A 17,844-nucleotide genomic window follows, 5' to 3' on the forward strand; every position below is an offset into this window, starting at 1 on the left:
AGTACATCCAATCAAAGGTGTTGTGCATTTTACACTTATACCATGTTGTATGTTAATGATATTCCGATAAATCTGGGAAAAAATAGTAACCTGGTTGAAACCTCACCCTGGAGCAGGGTTTTTTTCTTAGATTGCCAACAGCAATTAACCAAAACTCTTCTGACCTCTGGACTTCTAACGTGTCTTCTACCCCCCTTTGCCACATGATCTGTTTATCCATTCACTCTGAAAACAAAACAGGAGAACCCACTGTCTGTATGCCAGGCACTGTATTGGGTTCTGTAGCTTTGAAAAAATGGAGATGCTGACTTGAGTCCCTGCCCAAAAGGAGGTGGCAGAGGAGGCCAACCTGTGACCAGAGACCTGCCCGGTGACAGAAGAACAGAGTAAGAGAGCCAGACGCGTGCCCTGGATGCAAAGGGAAACCACAGCTGCCTGGAGCGTGTAAAACAGGTCAAGAGAGGGCCGTGGTGCTGAGCCTTGACTGCCGGAGCCAGTAAGTGAAGGAGGAGAGAGAACAAAGGGGTCAGGAGCGGCCCCCCAAGCCAGGCTAGACAGAAGGAGCAGGGGGCGGGAGGCACTTTGGAGGTGAGTGGTGTTCCAAGAACAACAGGAAGATTGAGCTGGGTGGTCAGGGGTGTTTCATGCCAATAAATAAGTTTACATTTTATCCAGTAGGAAGCTGGAACCCCCCAAAGCAGGGAAAGGGCCACAGTCAGAGTTGTGTTCTCACAAAAGCATGGAGAACAGGTTGGGAGATCCAGGTGAGAGTCGGTGGTGGGGGGGGGGGGGGGGGGGAGGCCACCTGCTTCCAGGTACAGAGCAAGAGGGCTTCACACAGACCAATGGCTCTCTGCAGGAGGGCGTTTTTGCCCCCCAGGAGATAGAGGGGTACCTCGGAGATATCGCGGGTTCCGTTCCAGACCACTGCAGAAAAGCTAATATTGCAATAAAGTGAGTCAAGGGAGGTGTTGGTTTCCCGGTGCACGGAAGGCACGTTTGCACCACACTGCGGCGTGTGAAGTGTGCCCCAGCACCGCGGCCAAAAGGACAGTGGACACACCTCCGTGAAAAGCGACTTTATTGCTGAAACGTGCTAACCGCCGTCTGAGCTTCCAGCGGGTCCTAATCCTCTTGCTGGAGGGGGTCCTGTCCGACGGTGACGGCTGCTGACCGGGCAGGGTTGTGGGCGCTGAAGGCCGGGGTGGCTGTGCAGCGTCTGAAAATAAGACAGCGGGGACTTTGGCCACACCGGGTGGCTCTTCCCGTCGTGAATGATTTCTCTGTGGCGGGCGGTGCCGTTTGATGGCATTTTACCCAGAGGAGAACTTTCCCCGAACCGGGGTCTGTCCTCTCAGCCCCCGCTGCTGCTTCCCCGGCCAGGCTTCCGGAACGTTCCAAATCCCTTGTGACCGTGTCTTCGCGGCATCTCCACTGGGAGGAGATGCCACCTCAGGAAGTCGCTTTCTTTGCTCCTCTTCGTCCGTCCAGGTTTCATCCTGAGATGGTGGCGACCCCGTCCCCTCTTCAGGCTCCACTTCTGATCCCAGTTCTCTTGCTGTTTCTACCGCGTCCACAGTGACTTCCTCCACTGAGGTCCTGAACCCTCCACGTCCTCTCCAGGAGGGTTGGAATCACCTTCTTCCAAACTCCGGATTATGTTGATAATCTGATCTCTTCCTGTAATCCCGAACGTTCTTAATGGCTTCTAGAATGGTGAATCCTTCCCAGAAGGTTTTCAGTCACCTTCAGGTGCATCTGAGGAGTCCAAGTGTGGCTGGTGTGGCCTTCTGTCCAGACCCCTGCAACTCTCTCCACACGAGCAGGAGGCCTTGTTGCCTTCTTACCATCCATGTGTTCCCGGAGGAGCGCTTTTCATTTCCTTCCTCAGCATTTCCTTCCACTTTCACAACTTGGCTCACTGATGCCCAAGACCTAGCTTCTGACCCACCTTGGTTTTCAAAATGCCTTCCACACTGAGCTCAGTCACGTCTAGCTTTTTTTTCCCCCTAATTGAATAAGAATTTTTTTTAATATGAAATTTATTGTCAAATTGGTTTCCATACAACACCCAGTGCTCACCCCAACAGGTGCCCTCCTCAATGCCCATCACCCACCTTCCCCTCCCTCCTACCCCCCATCAACCCTCAGTTTATTCTCAGTTTTTAAGAGTCTCTTATGGTTGGCCTCCTTCCCTCTCTGTAACTTTTTTTCCCCATTCCCCTCCCCCATGGTCTTCTGTTAAGTTTCTCAGGATCCACATAAGAGTGAAAACATATCATATCTGTCTTTCTCTTATGACTTATTTCACTTAGCATAACACTCTCCAGTTCCATCGCAGAGTGGCTGCACCAGTTTGCATTCCCACCAACAGTGCAAGACGGTTCCCGTTTCTCCACATCCTCACCAGCATCTATAGTCTCCTGATTTGTTCATTTTAGCCACTCTGACTGGCGTGAGGTGGTATCTCAGTGTGGTTTTGATCTGTATTTCCCTGATGAGGAGCGACATTGAACATTTTTCATGTGCCTGTTGGCCATCTGGGTGTCTTCTTTAGAAAAGTGTCTATTCATGTCTTCTGCCCATTTCTTCACTGGATTATTTGTTTTTCGGGTGTGGAGTTTGGTGAGTTCTTTATAGATTTTGGATACTAGCCCTTTGTCGGATATGTCATTTGCAAATATCTTTTCCCATTCCTTCAGTTGCCTTTTAGTTTTGTTGATTTTAAAGTGAGAGACATATGACCCTTCCTTTCACTCGCACACTTAGGGGCCACTGTGGGTGGTTAATTGGCCTCATTTCCATATTGTTGCATCTCAGGGACTAAGGGGGCCTGAGCAGAGGGAGATGGATGGGAGAAGGGACAGGGGGTGAAGCGGCCAGACCACCCGTGACGTGTAGCCATTAAATCCACCTTCTCATGTGGGTGTAGTTTGAGATGCCCCGTAACAGTTACAGCAGTCACATCCAGGATCCCTGAACACCAATCACCAATAGCAAATACAATAATAATGAAAACATTTGAAATAATGTGAGAATGACCAAAATCTGACACAGAGACACGAAGTGAGCAAATGTTGGAAAAACGGCCCCGATAGACTTGCCCAATGCAATGGTTTCCCCAAACCTTCCATTTGTATAAAATGCAGTATCTGCATGGGGCAATACGGCGAAATACAAGAAAACAAACAGGCCTCAGCTAGTCAATGTCCCAAGACTTTTCTGGTTGTCACAACCAGGGCGGGGGGGGGGGGGGGGGCGGGGGGGGGGAGCAGGGGCGGCCGGCATCTAGTGAATAGAGGCCAGGATGCTGCTAAAGGTGCCATGGTGCATAGGACAGAATTCACATACAGAATTGTCAGACTCAAAATATGAATAGTACCAGGGTCCCTCATGACCAATGACCCTGCATTTGGAAGGTGGTGGAATTCTCCCTTTGCAAACCAGCCTTCCCTAATCAGAGATAAAGCTTATGATGTCACTCATTAGCCCAGAGATCTAATCAAGGGATTCGGCTGCCCTCCCCTGCAGCCCCCCACCCTGCCCTGGGACCCCCAGTGGAGCTGGGGAGGCCCCTGTGAAGCTCTTTCTTTCCCACTCTCTAGATTATCTCCAATTATCTCTGGTGTGCTGTGACTTTCTAGAAACAGCGTCAAGATTTAGCAATGGGAAAACTGAGCTGTGATCTCTGGCCTACCAACCCCAGACACTAGACCCATCTTCACATATTCCGCTGCCCCTCCCCGCCAGAACAGGCCTGCTGCCCCCTACGTCATCCCCAAGGCCATCAGCTCTGCCCCTTTAAGAGAGGCAGGTGGCCCAGAACTTAAAGGACTCAGTCTTTGCCCAAGTGTTATCTGTAACAGTTGTCAATCATTAACCCCAAGAAGAGAGAGACTTATTTCAGAAACCAAGGTCACCCACAATGGGGAGGGACGAGAGCCAAACACAGGGCATGATGAGCTAGGGAAAAGAGCTGCTCACAAAGCAATGAGGCCGAATTCCAGAACTTCACGCCTCAACTCCCCCGCCTGAGTCAAAAACAGTGGCTTCACCCAGCACTCTGCCCAAGAAGTGTTCGTTTTGTCTCCGGTTCCTTGAGGTCGTTCCTAAAGACACCTCTGTCCCGCATGGTCTCCCCTGCATTCCCTCAGGCTTCTCCCACCCCCACATTTCCACAGGAGTGCACAACGTGGTCTTCACCCTGTCCACGCCATCTGGGACATCTCCACCTCTGCCTTCCTGGGCACAGTGCCCCATTCCACCTAGAACCCCCACCCTGCTCAAGGTCCCAGGAGCACACTACATCTCAGCCCCAAGGCTCCGCTCCTCCCTGACCCCTGCCCAGGGCACCCTCCTCCTCCTCAGTCCCTCATACACCCCAAGACCCCACTCAGGCTCTTATCTGTGAGCCCTTGGGTCAGCAGCCCTGAGCTCAGGGCTCAGAATTCACTCGCCTGCCGTGGACTGGCATTTGAAAGGGGGGACGTGTAAAGAGGTTGTGATGAATTGAATGATGTCCCCCAAATTTCATATCCTTCCTGGGACCTCAGACTGTGACCTTATTTGGAAATAGTGTCACTACAGATGTAATCAGTGAAGATGAAGTAGGGCAGGCCCTGAATTAAGTAACTGGTGTCTTTATAAGAGGAGGGACCCAGAGACAGAGAACCACAGAAAACACCAGGTGACAATGGGGGCAGAGATGGGGTGATGTGTCTACAAGCCAAGGAAGCAAGGGACACCAAGGGTTGGCTGTGACCCTAGAAGCTAGAAGAGGCCAGGAGGGACCTCCCCGAGGACCTTCAGAGGGAGCCTGTTCCTGCCAACACCTTCATCTCAGATTTTCGGGCTTCGAAACTGTAAGGAAAAAGTGTTCTGTTGTTTTAAGCCCCGCAGTTAGTCGTGCTTGGCTGCCACGGCCCTGGGAATGGGGTGTGAAGGGGCCGGAGCCTAGACCGGGGGAGTCTTGCAGTCCGAGGGGCATCTCTTTCTAAACTCCGGCAGAACTCACCCTCGGGCATGGCTCGTGTCACTTTTATTCTGTGCTACCTGTCCTGTGATTTACCTTTCCGTGTACACTTTGGGTTGGCCTTTACATGAAAAGGGAGATTCAGGCTTGTACGTCCCACCTCCCTGCCTGCCTACAAAAGTACTCCTGTCCTCGTCCTTCATCCCCCAGGTGGGAGGCCTGCGATGCTTCCTGTCCCCTATACCTGTCCCCTGTACCTTGTCCCCTTTACCTGTCCCCTCTACCATGTCCTCTCTACCTGTCCTCTCTACCCTGTCCCCTCTACCTGTCCTCTCTACCTTGTCCCCTCTACCTGTCCTCTCTACCCTGTCCCCTCTACCTGTCCTCTCTACCTTGTCCCCTTTACCTGTCCCCTCTACCCTGTCCCCTTTAACTATCCTCTCTACCTGTCCCCTCTACCTGTCCCCTGTACCATGTCCCTTCTACCTGTCCTCTCTACCCTGTCCCCTCTACCTATCCTCTCTATCCTGTCCTCTCTACCTGTCCCCTCTACCCTGTCCCCTCTACCCTGTCCTCTCTACCTGTCGTCTCTACCTGTCCTCTCTACCCTGTCCCCTCTACCTATCTTCTCTATCCTGTCCTCCCCACCCTGTCCCCTCTACCCTGTCCCCTCTAACTATCCTCTCTACCCTGTCCCCTCTACCCTGTCCTCTCTACCTGTCCTCTCCACCCTGTCCCCTCTACCCTGTCCCCTCTACCTATCCTCTCTACCTGTCCTCTCTACCCTGTCCCCTCTACCTGTCCCCTCTACCATGTCCCCTCTACCTGTCCCCTCTACCTGTCCTCTCTACCCTGTCCCCTCTACCCTGTCCTCTCTACCTGTCCTGTCTACCATGTCCCCTCTACCTGTCCTCTCCACCCTGTCCTCTCTACCTGTCCCCTCTACCCTGTCCTCTCTACCTGTCCCCTCTACCTATCCTCTCTATCCTGTCCTCTCTACCTGTCCTCTCTACCCTGTCCCCTCTACCTGTCCCCTCTACCCTGTCCTCTCTACTTGTCCTCTCCACCCTGTCCCCTCCATCCTAGGATGATAACGTGCAGCCACTTGCCTTTCTTCTCAGACCCTTCTTTTATGTATTTACAGACATCCATTACAGAATTAAGCATGTACCCCAGTGCATAGACCTAATCATCACTGGCCATGCAAAGTCTCCCCTGTCTCTCTTATGTGTGTATGTATGTACATATGCATATATATGGGTGCATGGATGTGTCTGTACGCACATGTGTGTGTGTGCATATATGTGGGCATACATGTGCTTGTGTGTGTGTGTGTGCATGTGTGTGTGTGTCCCCACTCCACCTTCCCCAGGCAACATTTCCTGGGGAAGCGTCTATCCTTTTATTTGCATCTGTTCTTGAAAATATGTCAGTTGCTCTGTGTGCACGTGTTTTAATTTATGTAATGGTATTGTGCTCTATCATTCATCCTGTTTCTTCCTACGTTCTTTTTTCTTCAATGTTTATTTACTTTTGAGAGAGAGAGAGAGAGAGAGAGAGAGAGAGAGAGAGAGAGACCATGCGGGGCTCAAACCCATAAGCAGAACCGTGAGATCATGACCTAAGCTGAAGTCGGAAGCCTAACAGACTGAGCCACCCAGGTGCCCCTCCTCTTACATTAAGAGCCACCCCAGTGAGTGGCTGTGTGGACCACTCCGCTGCTTCCACCAACTGCACGGTGCCCCACGGTGCACACTGACCGCCTCTTGCTGGCTCCCTGTCCTGGTGATGGACACCCAGATGGCCTCCAGCTCCCATTTCCACCACAGTGTGTGTCTGAGTCCTACCTGGTGGATCTGTGGGCGAATCTGTGGCATGTAGGCCAGAAGTAGCATCCCTGAGTCCCGTAGGGTGTGCAACTATCTAGGTGCCCACATACTGGGCCGGCCCTCCCGAAGGCTCTATCATCCGCATGCCTCCCCACAGCCTCTGCTCGAGCTACCCGTTTCGCCACATCTCCACCACCTCGCTTTCTCATTTCTGCCAGCAACGGGCATGAAATGAGATCTTGTTGTCAAATAATCACATCGTTCTAATCTCCACCACATGGGAGCATCTCCTCGTGTCCCTGGACCATTTTGGTTTCCTCTTCTGTTAGTTGCCCCGAGGTCCCTTGCTTCCTCTTCCTGGCTTATTTGTAGGAGCTCCTAGATATAGTCCCTGTCACTTTGTTTTAAAAGCAGCTTTCTTGAGCTATTCACATACCATACAATCCACCGGTAAAGTTAATAATCAATGGATTTTAGCATGTTCACAGAAATGTGCAACATTTACCACCATCAAGTTTAGAACGTTGTCATCCCCACACAAAGAAACTCCATATCCATTAGCTATCACTCCTACCCTGCTCCCCAGCCCTCGGCAACCACGAATTCTACTTTCTGCCTCTATAGATTAGCCTATTCTGGACATTTCATTTAAGTGGAAACATATACTATGTAGTCTTCTTTAACTGGCTTCTTTCATTTAGCATAATATTTTTTAAGATTCATCCATATTGTACCATGTATCAGTATTTCACTCTTTTTTCTTTTTTTTAATGTTTTTATTCATTTTTGAGAGAAAGAGAGACAGAGCATGAGTGAAGAAGGGGCAGAGAGAGAGAGAGAGAGAGAGACACAGAATCCAAAGCAGGCCCCAGGATCAGAACTGTCAGCACAGAGCCCAATGTGGGGCTCGAACCCATGAAACGTGAGATCATGACCTAACTTCACCCTTTTTTTTTACGTTTATTTATTTTTTGAGACAGAGAGAGACAGAGCATGAATGGGGGAGAGGCAGAGAGGGAGGGAGACACAGAATCAGAAGCAGGCTCCAGGCTCCGAGCCATCAGCCCAGAGCCCGACACGGGGCTCGAACTCACGGACTGCGAGATTGTGACCTGAGCTGAAGTCAGACGCTTAACTGACTGAACCACCCAGGCGCCCCACTTCACCCTTTTTTAATGCCAAATACCATTCCAGTGTTTCTCCATTCATCAGGTGACAGACCTTTTGGTTTTTTCTACCTTTTGGCTGCTAGAAGCAACTGTGCTATGAACATCTGTTACAAGTTTCTGTGTGGACATATGTTTTCATTTCTCTTGGGTATTTAGATGGTTGCTCTGTGTTTAACTGTTGGAGGAAGTGCCAACAATTTCCACAGTGGCTGCTCCATTTACATTCCCATCTGCAGTGCATGAGCGTTCTGATTTCTCCACATCCTCACCAACACTCGTTTTCTGGCTTTTTGACTCCAGCCAACCTGGTGGGTGTGAGGTCATAACTCATTATAATTTCGATTTGCATTTCCTTGATAGTTAATGATACGGGCATCTCTTCAAGTGCTTTTTGGTCATTTGTGTATCTTCTTTGGAGAAATATGTATTCATATCCTTTGCCCACTTTTTTCATTGAGTTGTCTTTTTTCTTATTGAGTTGCAAGTCCTTTATCAGATATATAATTTGCAAATCGTTTTCTCATATTCTCTGGGTTATCTTCACTTTCTTGATGGTGTCCCTTGAAATACAAAAGTTTATGATTTTGGTGAGGTCTGGTTTGTCTGTTTTTTCTTCGGTTGTTTCTGCTTTTGAGCCATGGCTAGGAATCCCTCCTAACTCAAAGTCAAGAAGATTTATTCTGGGGTACCTGGGTGGCTCAGTCAGTTAAGTGTCCAACTCTTGATTTCAGCTCAGATCATGATCTCACAGTCGTGTGACCAAACTCCACTCGGGACTCCACATTGAGCGTGGAGCCCACTTGGGATTCTCTCTTTTCCTCTCCCTCTGCCCCACCCCTGCTTGCTCTTGCTCTCTCTCAAAATAAACAATTTTTTTTAAAAAGAACTCAAAAAATGAAGACTTATTCCTATGTTTTCTTCTAAGCGTTTTATGGTTTGGCTTTTACATGACGTCTTTGATCCATTTTGACTTAATTTTTGTGTATAGTGTGAGCTAAGGGTCAAACTTCATTCTTTTATGTGTGGTCCCTCTCTGTTCTAATCTTTACAAGTATCTTTTCCTGATCTGTCCTCACCCCATTATCCTGGTTATGATGTCCTTTGTAGAACGGAAACAGACTGCACTTCTCAATGTCAAGTTGTTCCTATAACTCTCTTTGTCTCTTTTGGACATCCTCAAGTCTCCATGGTGTTGGTGAGCCCATAATGGAAACTAACCAACCCTCAATCCTTCAGACAATGAAAGAGAAAGGATGTAAGAGATGTCATCACATCAATCATTTTAACCTTTAAAACTAATCCCTTTCCTTAGAGACACCAAAGACCTTCCAGAATTGCAAACAAGTAATAGGTTGACTAATTGTTTTCTCCTTCCTGATCTAGCTGCCAATAAATACCAAAATCACTTGCAATACAAGTAACAGGAAGATAATGATGAGAAATACAAAAGCCACATAAGAACAAAAGAACAGGAAGTCAAGACGTAGTGATGGGGGGAATAATGTCCTCTCCTTCCAAGCCGCACACTATTCCCGATTCTATTCTTTCCCTCTGACCAGAAGCTCTCTCCTTTGCCCACGTTCCCCTTACCATCAACCTGAGCTACACAGTGCTGCTCCCCTCCCCACTCCCAGGTTCCCCAGCCATCTTGACTGACCTTGTCCCCAGCCAGCTCCTCCCTCCTTTCCCCATAGAGATGGCTAGTAAGACCTTCTGACTAACTTAGGGGCTTCTCCTTCCCAAGCTATTCCATCTCTGGTTCCCTATTCTACATATGGGTCACATTCTCTGTTGTTGATGTTGGTGTCTGTCTCTACCAGCCCCTGCCTTTGTCCATGTAACTGTTTCGAGTGAGGCTGCTTACTTACTAGTAAACTTGCCCTGGTCTTTATCTCTGACCTCTGAAACTCGCCACCTACTTTTTAATTTTTTAAGTTTATTTATTTATTTTGACAGAGAACAGAGCCCACGAGCGGGGAAGGGGCAGAAGGTGGGGGGCAGAGAGAATCCCCAAGCAGGCTTTGTGTGCAGTTATCACAGAGTTCGATGTGGGGCTCAAACTCACAAACCGTGAGATCATGACCCGAGCCAAAGTCAAAAGCTGATGCTTAACTGACTGAGCCACCTAGGCACCCCCAGAAACTCACCACCTACTTTAACAGATGACGGCATTGTGCGCGCAGCTCAAAATGGAGAAGATAGCACAAAAGTCTCATGGAAGGTCCCCTGCGGCAGGAGGAATGATAGGGAGACAGATCTAGGACCATATGCTGTTTGGGAAAACAGAAGTGGACCCTGGTCACTACAGTGGTGAAGGACTGAGGAGTTTCCAGACGTGGGTCCTTGAAGGTGTAACAAGACCTTTCCTGGCTGCAGCAGCCAGAGCCCCGTGCACGTCCTCACGCTGCTTTATGCCAACTGTGGAACCCCTGAGCTGCAGTTCCTCACTTTGGTCAGCCCATGCCTCGCCCTGTCCCTCCCTCCAGGGCAGGGTCCATGGAGCCATAAAGCTCAAGGAGTCAGAGGCAAAGGCTGGTAGCGGAGGCAAACCCACAGGGGAACACACAGGTGCGTTCTGATGGGGGATGCAGGGGAAGGGGTGAAGGGGTGACTGGTGGGGATGGAAGCAGGGGGAGAAAGGTGTGGAGGGAAGGGGCAGGAGAAACACAGACACAAGGGGTGGGTGAGCCAGAATACAAGGGGCAAGAACCCAGAGGAAATGACTCCAGGGTGTAGCACACTCGTATGCAACATAAACCGCCCAGGGGTGAGATAGGAAAGGCACAGAGAGGGCATGGATGCTGTTCTCAGGGTGCTGGGGATGAGAAGTGGGGAAGAAGGGCATGCCTCACGTTTCCCGGCCTGGGCTCTCCCTGGCTACCAATTCTCCTTCCTCCTGGGGCTTCATTGCCATTGTCCACCTCACCGGCTGCCCGCTTGGATGTCAGAGTAGAAGATTGTACCAGGAAAGGTAAAAGCTAAAAGAACAGCCAAGTTCAGGTTGAAAGGACCATGGATCTCCTCCACATCTCCCTCCTTAGCAAAGCAGAAAGAAATCTGGACCTAAGAGATTATTAAAAAAAAAAAAAAAGGGAGGGGAGCCTGACCGAGAAGAGACATATGGAGGAACTTAAATGCTTATCACTAAGTGGAAGAAGCTGATCTGGAAAAGCTGTGCAGTGTAGGGTTCCAGCTGCGTGACATCCCAGAGAAGGCAAAACTATAGAGACAATAAAAGGGTCAGTGGTGGCCACAGGTTTGAGGGAAGGGAGGGATGAACGGATGGAGCACAGAGGATTTTTAGGCCAGAAAAACTGCTCTGTACAATACTATAATGATGGATGCATGTCATGGCACATTTGCCAAACCCCATAGAATGTACAACAGCAAGGGTGACCCCTAACGTCGACTGTGGACTTTGGGTGACCTTGGTGTGTCCGTGTGAGTTCATAGATGATAGCAAATGGCCCACTTTAGAGAAGAACATTGTTCATTGGGAAGCTGCATATGAGTAGGGGTCAGAGGTACCCGGAAAATCTCTGTATCTTGTGCTCAATTTTGCTGTGATCCCAGAACTGCTCTAAAAAAGTAAAATCTACTTAAAAAAAAAAAAAAGAAAAGGGGCGGGGGGGTGAGCCTTGGCAAATTTAATAGCAGATCACACACTCACCCCATGTCCTTTTGCTGGCTCTGGATTCACCCAGCAGTCCCGAAGTCTCCTGTGAGTCCCTAGGGCCCTCCCACCAGGGCCAGGGGAGAAGATGAGAAACCCAGAGGAGGGGGCTCTAGTGGCAGCCCTGGGGGTGGGAAAATGACGTGAAGAGCCTGACACAGTCCCCCAAAATGGAAGGGGGAGAGGCATCTCCCTGAATGCCACTTGGGATGGCCCCACATGGCTAGCAGCCGCAAGCTGAGGGCTCCACCAGAAGTGTCAAAACATTCTGGATCAGGGCTGGCCACCCCGTCCGCACCCTCAGAGCCTCAGGTCCACAGCCTAATCACAGTCGAATGACTTTACATTGCCTCCATTTTTACATATGTTGGTATCACAGACCGTATCTTTGTAGTTGACTTTAAAAAGAAGAGTAGGGGCGCCTGGGTGGCTCAGTCAGTTTAGCGTCCGACTCTTGACTTCGGCTCAGGTCATGATCTCATGGTTCTTGAGTTCGAGCCCCGCATCAGGCTGTCAGTGCAGAGCCTGCTTGGGATTTTCTCTCTCTCTCTCTCTCTCTCTCTCTCTCTCTGTCCCTCCCTGATTCATGCGCGCTCTCTCTCTCTCTCTCTCAAAATGAATAAATAAACTTAAAAAAAATTAAAAAGAAGAGTAGCTAGCATTTCTTGGGTGCTTCCTAGAAGGCAGGCATAATTCTAAACACGTTATCTTTATTGTCCAATTTATTTCTTGCACCAGTTCTAGAGGTAGCTGTCGCAGTCATTATTTCCATTGTGTAGTTGAAAAAGTGGAGGTCCAGAGACCCTGAGCCGCTTGCCCAAGGTCACACAGCTGGTCCTAGTGGTAACACATACGAGGACCTGAGCGCAAGCAACCTGACCCTGGGGCTGACTCTTTGAACTTCTACACTAAATTTCAAAATGTATCTACATGAAAAATATCATATTGTATCAGAAATGTAGTTTTGCTGTCAATACCTAATGACACAAGTAGCACTCAAGGTGGAGAGGTAAGAACCCAAAGTTCTGCCCTGCTGAGCAAATACACAGAAAAGGGCTAAATGAGTTCATTAGGTAAGAAAATGCACAGGACTCACAGAGGCCTGCAGATGAGCAAGGAGAGGGCAGAATTACAATTGATGGGAAGCAAAGACCTGAGCAGCATTGGGGCCCCCGCTGCCATGGAGGCCTGGCTCCCACTGGAATGGGTGAGGGAAGGGGCTGAGGCTGCAGGAAAACCACCCAGCCAAGGGACATCGCTGTGCAGGGCTCATGGAAACTCACTTCCTCCCATAAAACAACTAAGTTCATCTCTGCTACTCCATTCCAGAGCCATGCAGCGAGAGACCCTGGCCCTTGGCTGGGCCATTGCCACCATCCTGGCGCTGCAGACAGTGGCCGCAACCAAGTGCACCCCACGGACCCTGCAACACAAGGCCAGGGTGTTCGAGGACCTGAGTGCCCAAGAGCTGAAGGCCGTGCGCAACTTCCTCTGGTCCCATAAGGAGCTGAGGCTGGAGCCTTCCCGAACACCGACCATGGCCAAGAACTCCGTGTTCCTCATTGAGATGCTGCTGCCCAAGAAGCAACACGTACTGAAATTTCTGGATAAAGGTGGAAGGCCTCCCGCGCGGGAGGCACGTGCCGTCATCTTCTTCGGAGCTCAGGAGCACCCCAACATCACCGAGTTCGCTGTGGGGCCCCTGCCATGGCCCTACTACATGAGAGAGCTGCCCCCCAAGCCTGGGCACCAGGCCACCTGGGCCTCCAGGCCCATCTCCTCGGCGGAGTATGCCCTCCTGGGCCACGCCCTGAAAGAGGCCACGAAGCCCCTGCACCAGTTTTTCCTCGATACCACAGGCTTCTCCTACCAAGATTGTCACTCCCGATGCCTGACTTTCACAGACGTGGCGCCTCGGGGCTTGGCCTCCGGCGAGCGCCGCTCTTGGTTTATCTTACAGCTCTTTGTAGAAGGCTACTTCTTGCACCCTACTGGGCTGGAGCTCCTCCTGGATCACAGAAGCACCAACGCCCAAAACTGGACGGTGGAGCGGGTCTGGTACAATGGGAAGTTCTACCGGAACCCGGAAGAGCTGGCGCGGAAGTACGAGGACGGAGAGGTAGACGTGGTGGTTCTGGAGGACCCATCGCCCAAGGGCAAGAGTGAAAAGAGCACGGAGGAACCACCCCTCTTCTCCTCCTACAAGCCACGTGGGGACTTCCCCACCCCCATCAATGTGACTGGCCCCCGCCTGGTCCAGCCCCAAGGTCCCCGCTACCGGCTGGAGGGCAACACCGTGCTCTACGGCGGCTGGAGCTTCTCCTTCAGGCTGCGTTCCTCCTCGGGGCTACAGGTCCTGAACGTGCACTTCGGGTGCGAGCGCGTAGCCTACGAGGTGAGCGTGCAGGAGGCGGTGGCGCTGTATGGAGGACACACGCCTGCGGGCATGCAGACCAAGTACATCGACGTGGGCTGGGGCCTGGGCAGCGTCACTCATGAGTTAGCCCCTGGCATCGACTGCCCGGACACAGCCACCTTCCTAGATGCCCTCCACTACTATGATGCCGATGACCCCGTGCGCTACCCCCGAGCCCTCTGTGTCTTTGAGATGCCCACGGGAGTGCCCCTCAGGCGACACTTTAATTCCAACTTCAGCGGCGGCTTCAACTTCTATGCAGGCCTGCAGGGCCAGGTGCTGGTGCTACGAACAACGTCAACAGTCTACAACTATGACTACATCTGGGACTTCATCTTCTACCCCAACGGGGTGATGGAGGCCAAGATGCATGCCACCGGCTACGTCCACGCCACCTTCTATACCCCGGAGGGGCTGCGCCATGGGACCCGCTTGCACACACACCTGCTTGGCAACATGCACACTCACTTAGTGCATTACCGCGTCGACCTGGATGTGGCAGGTAGGACTTGGGCTCTGGAAAGACCCTCCCACCAAACACTCGCATCATAAAATCAGGAGTCTTTGCCCAGCCTGCTTCTCTGAACACTGCAGTGCTAGAAATCTGTGAGCCCCTGAAAAGCAGTGAATGTGACACCCTGCCCTTCCCCGGCAAGGGGGCTGCATTGGCCCCCCCGCAAGGGGATGGATTAGGCAGAAAGGTGCACTTGCAGAGGGTTATGGTGGAGACATTGCCTTGGAGTATAGGAAATGTCGCTGCCGAGCACCCTAAGATGTCATCCACAATACTCCTTGTCTCCTGGATTGATGATGTCCCCATAGAATATGGCAGGGGCATCATGACAGACTTGGCTTGACCTCAAATCACTATCAGAACAGGCCTGACTCGGAGTCTTCTCCTCGTTCCTCCACGGTTTCTTGGTTTTAATCCCTTCCTCCTACCCCTACAGCAAGCTCCGTGTGCATCCCCGAGATCCTCTGTGCTCCTCTCCTGGTGGTTTGCTCTCAGAGGGCGTCTGGGATGGGGATCCAAGCACAGAATGAGGATATTTCAGGTCAGGGGGCTTGGTTCTCATCCTCCTTCTTCCTGCACACCTGTAGGCACCAAAAATAGCTTCCAGACCCTGCAGATGAAGCTAGAAAATATCACCAATCCCTGGAGCCCCAGACACCAGCTGGTGCAGCCGACCCTGGAGCAGACAAGTTACCACCGGGAGCGCCAGGCGGCCTTTCGCTTCAGACAGCCTCTGCCCAAGTACCTGCTCTTTGCCAGTCCCAGGGAGAACCGCTGGGGCCATAAGCGCAGCTACCGACTTCAGATCCACTCCATGGCCGACCAGGTGCTGCCCCTGGGTTGGCAGGAGGAGCAGGCTATCACCTGGGCCAGGTAAGGGAGGCTTAGGAGGCAGAGAAGGGCCCCAGGCTCCTCTCAGTGTTCAAATGTCTGTGTGCATCCATGCTTCTATCTACGAGATTCTGAGTCCCCTTGGTGGTGTCTCTGGACCTGCGAGCACATGTGTGTCTGGGGCTCTGTGTTTGGGGAGGGGGGAGGGGTGGAGGGCCCTGCCAAGCACCAGAGCCTCGGTTGACAGTCGGTCAGTCTGGCTGACGCCCCAGAGATGATCTCACATTTGGGGGAAGGCAGTAACTTTCCGCCATCGTTCGGAAGGGCTGGGAGGTTCCCTGGCCCCCAAAGCCACCTGGTGTCTCTTCTGTGCAGGTATCCCCTGGCTGTGACCAAGTACCGGGAATCAGAAGTGTGCAGTAGCAGCATCTATAACCAGAATGACCCCTGGGACCCACCTGTGGTCTTTGAGGAGTTTCTTAAAAACAATGAGAACATCGAAAATGAGGTACTGGCCCCGCCTTCCCCAAGCCCTAGCCCGAGACCAGATCTGTGCCCGGTTCCAAGATGGACGGCAGCCGCTTGCCGTGTGGCGGGCAAGCTCAGTGGTCTGCCCCCTTAAAAATGGGGTCTGAGGGAGGCGCCTGGGTGGCTCAGTCGGTTGAGCTTCTGACTTCGGTTCAGGTCATGATCTCACAGCTCGTGGGTTCAAGCTCTGCATCAGGCTCTGTGCTGGCAGCTCAGAGCCCGGAGCCTGCTTCAGATTCTGCGTCTCCTCTCTCTGACCCTCCCCCACTCACACTTTGTCTCACTCTATTTCTCAAAAATAAATAAATGTAAAAAAAAAATTTTTTAATGGGGTCTGAGGGGGCTGCCCACCCCTCTCCTCTCTGAGCCTCCCCTGCCCTGCCCACCCCTCTTTCCCACAGGACTTGGTGGCCTGGGTCACAGTGGGCTTCCTGCACATCCCCCACTCAGAGGACATCCCTAACACTGCCACACCGGGGAACTCCGTGGGCTTCCTGCTCCGGCCTTTCAACTTCTTCGATGAGGACCCATCCCTGGCGTCCAGAGACCCTGTGATCGTGTGGCCTCGGGACGGTGGCCCCAACTACGTCCAGCGCTGGATCCCTGAGGAGGAGGGGGACTGCTTAATGCCTGACCCTTTTAGTTATAATGGGACTTACAGACCTGTGTGAAGGACCCCCAGCTAACCCCACCTAGAAGCCCAAGTGCCCCCCAGGGACAGGCAACAAACCCCTCAGGCTCCGCTCCTTGTGCTGCTTCTTGCGGGAGGCACAGGGGGCGAGGCCACGCAGTAGGTCATGCATGTGAGATACACTCAGATGAGAAAGCAAGTGGCCTTGACCTCCCTTCACCTTGGTCCACTCCACCCCAGAAAAGACCTCTATTACTAGGGCAAATGACACTCACCGAAATACTAGATTTACCTAGCAGATTGGCTTTAAAAAATAGACCGACAGCTGCGTCTTGGGAGTCTGCCGGGGCCTCTGGGATGTCGCTGATGGGCATGCAAAGTGATTCAGCCAAGGGAGACGCTACAGAAAGCACCTTTACCCCGTGACACACTGATCCAACTCCTAGGGCTTTAATGCAGAGATCTACCTACCAACACGGGGAAAACATGAGCATGTGTGATTCACTACGGTAGCGTCCCTGATAGCCAAGTCTGGAAGCAACCCAAATATCCATCTACTAGTGAGATCCTGCAGGTCTGAATAAACAATGCTGCATCCACACAACGCAATTCCAGGTGATTGTGAACGAAATTGTATGGGCGAGGACATTCTCTGTACTGGTGGGGAAAGGTCTTCGGGGTCTATATATGCCCTAGAAAGACAGGCAGGAAGATACTAATGAAATTGGTTGCCTGTCACACACAATTAGTGTGTAACAAAATACCACGGGCTGGGTGCCTTATAAACAGCAGAAGTTTATGGCTCGCAGTTCTGGAGGCTGAAGTCCAAGATCAGGGAGCCAGCGTGGGCAGGGGGAGGGCCCTGCTCTGGGTTGCAGACCTGATTTCTGGATATATCCTCACTCAGAGGAAGAGGGAGGGGGGTGGAAGGGTGGAGCAGAGGGAAGGACAGGGAGGGCAGGGCATTGGAGGGGCAGGTCAGTTTCTGGGTTCCTCCAGGCCCTGCCCACCCTAGGGAGAGCAATAATCACCCACACAGCCACTGCCAGGGTGCCTTCTCTCCAGTGCTGACTTCCTGTTGTTGTTTTCAATGTTTATTTATTTTTGAGAAAGACAGAGACAGAGACAGAGAGACAGGGTGCAAGTGGGGAAGGGGCAGAGAGAGAGAAGGAGACAGAATCTGAAGCACACTCCAGGCTCTGAGCTGTCAGCACAGAGCCCGACGTGGGGCTTGAATCCACAACCCGCGAGATTATGACCTGAGCCAAAGTCGGATGCTTC

The 17,844-nt window shown here is 51.6% G+C and overlaps 1 protein-coding gene across 2 annotated transcripts; it reads left to right on the top strand.

Moving 5' to 3' along the window:
- The first annotated feature begins 366 nt into the window (after nucleotides 1-366).
- Nucleotides 367-17,451, top strand: AOC1 (amine oxidase copper containing 1). 2 transcript variants are annotated; one of them, XM_060625688.3, is made up of 5 exons: nucleotides 367-496; nucleotides 12,973-14,561; nucleotides 15,161-15,446; nucleotides 15,780-15,912; nucleotides 16,334-17,451. In XM_060625688.3, the coding sequence occupies exons 2-5, from the start codon at nucleotides 12,977-12,979 to the stop codon at nucleotides 16,601-16,603; spliced, it is 2,274 nt and encodes a 757-aa protein (XP_060481671.2). In that variant the 5' UTR covers nucleotides 367-496; nucleotides 12,973-12,976; the 3' UTR covers nucleotides 16,604-17,451. The 2 variants fall into 2 exon arrangements, with proteins under 2 accessions (XP_060481671.2, XP_060481677.2); XM_060625694.3 differs by lacking the exon at nucleotides 367-496 and adding an exon at nucleotides 10,439-10,538 and having other exon boundaries at nucleotides 16,334-17,450.
- Nucleotides 17,452-17,844: the final 393 nt, after the last annotated feature.

Source organism: Panthera onca, chromosome A2 (genome assembly GCF_046562875.1).
Source record: "Panthera onca isolate mPanOnc1 chromosome A2, mPanOnc1 haplotype 2, whole genome shotgun sequence".
NCBI classification, from domain to species: Eukaryota; Metazoa; Chordata; class Mammalia; order Carnivora; family Felidae; genus Panthera; species Panthera onca.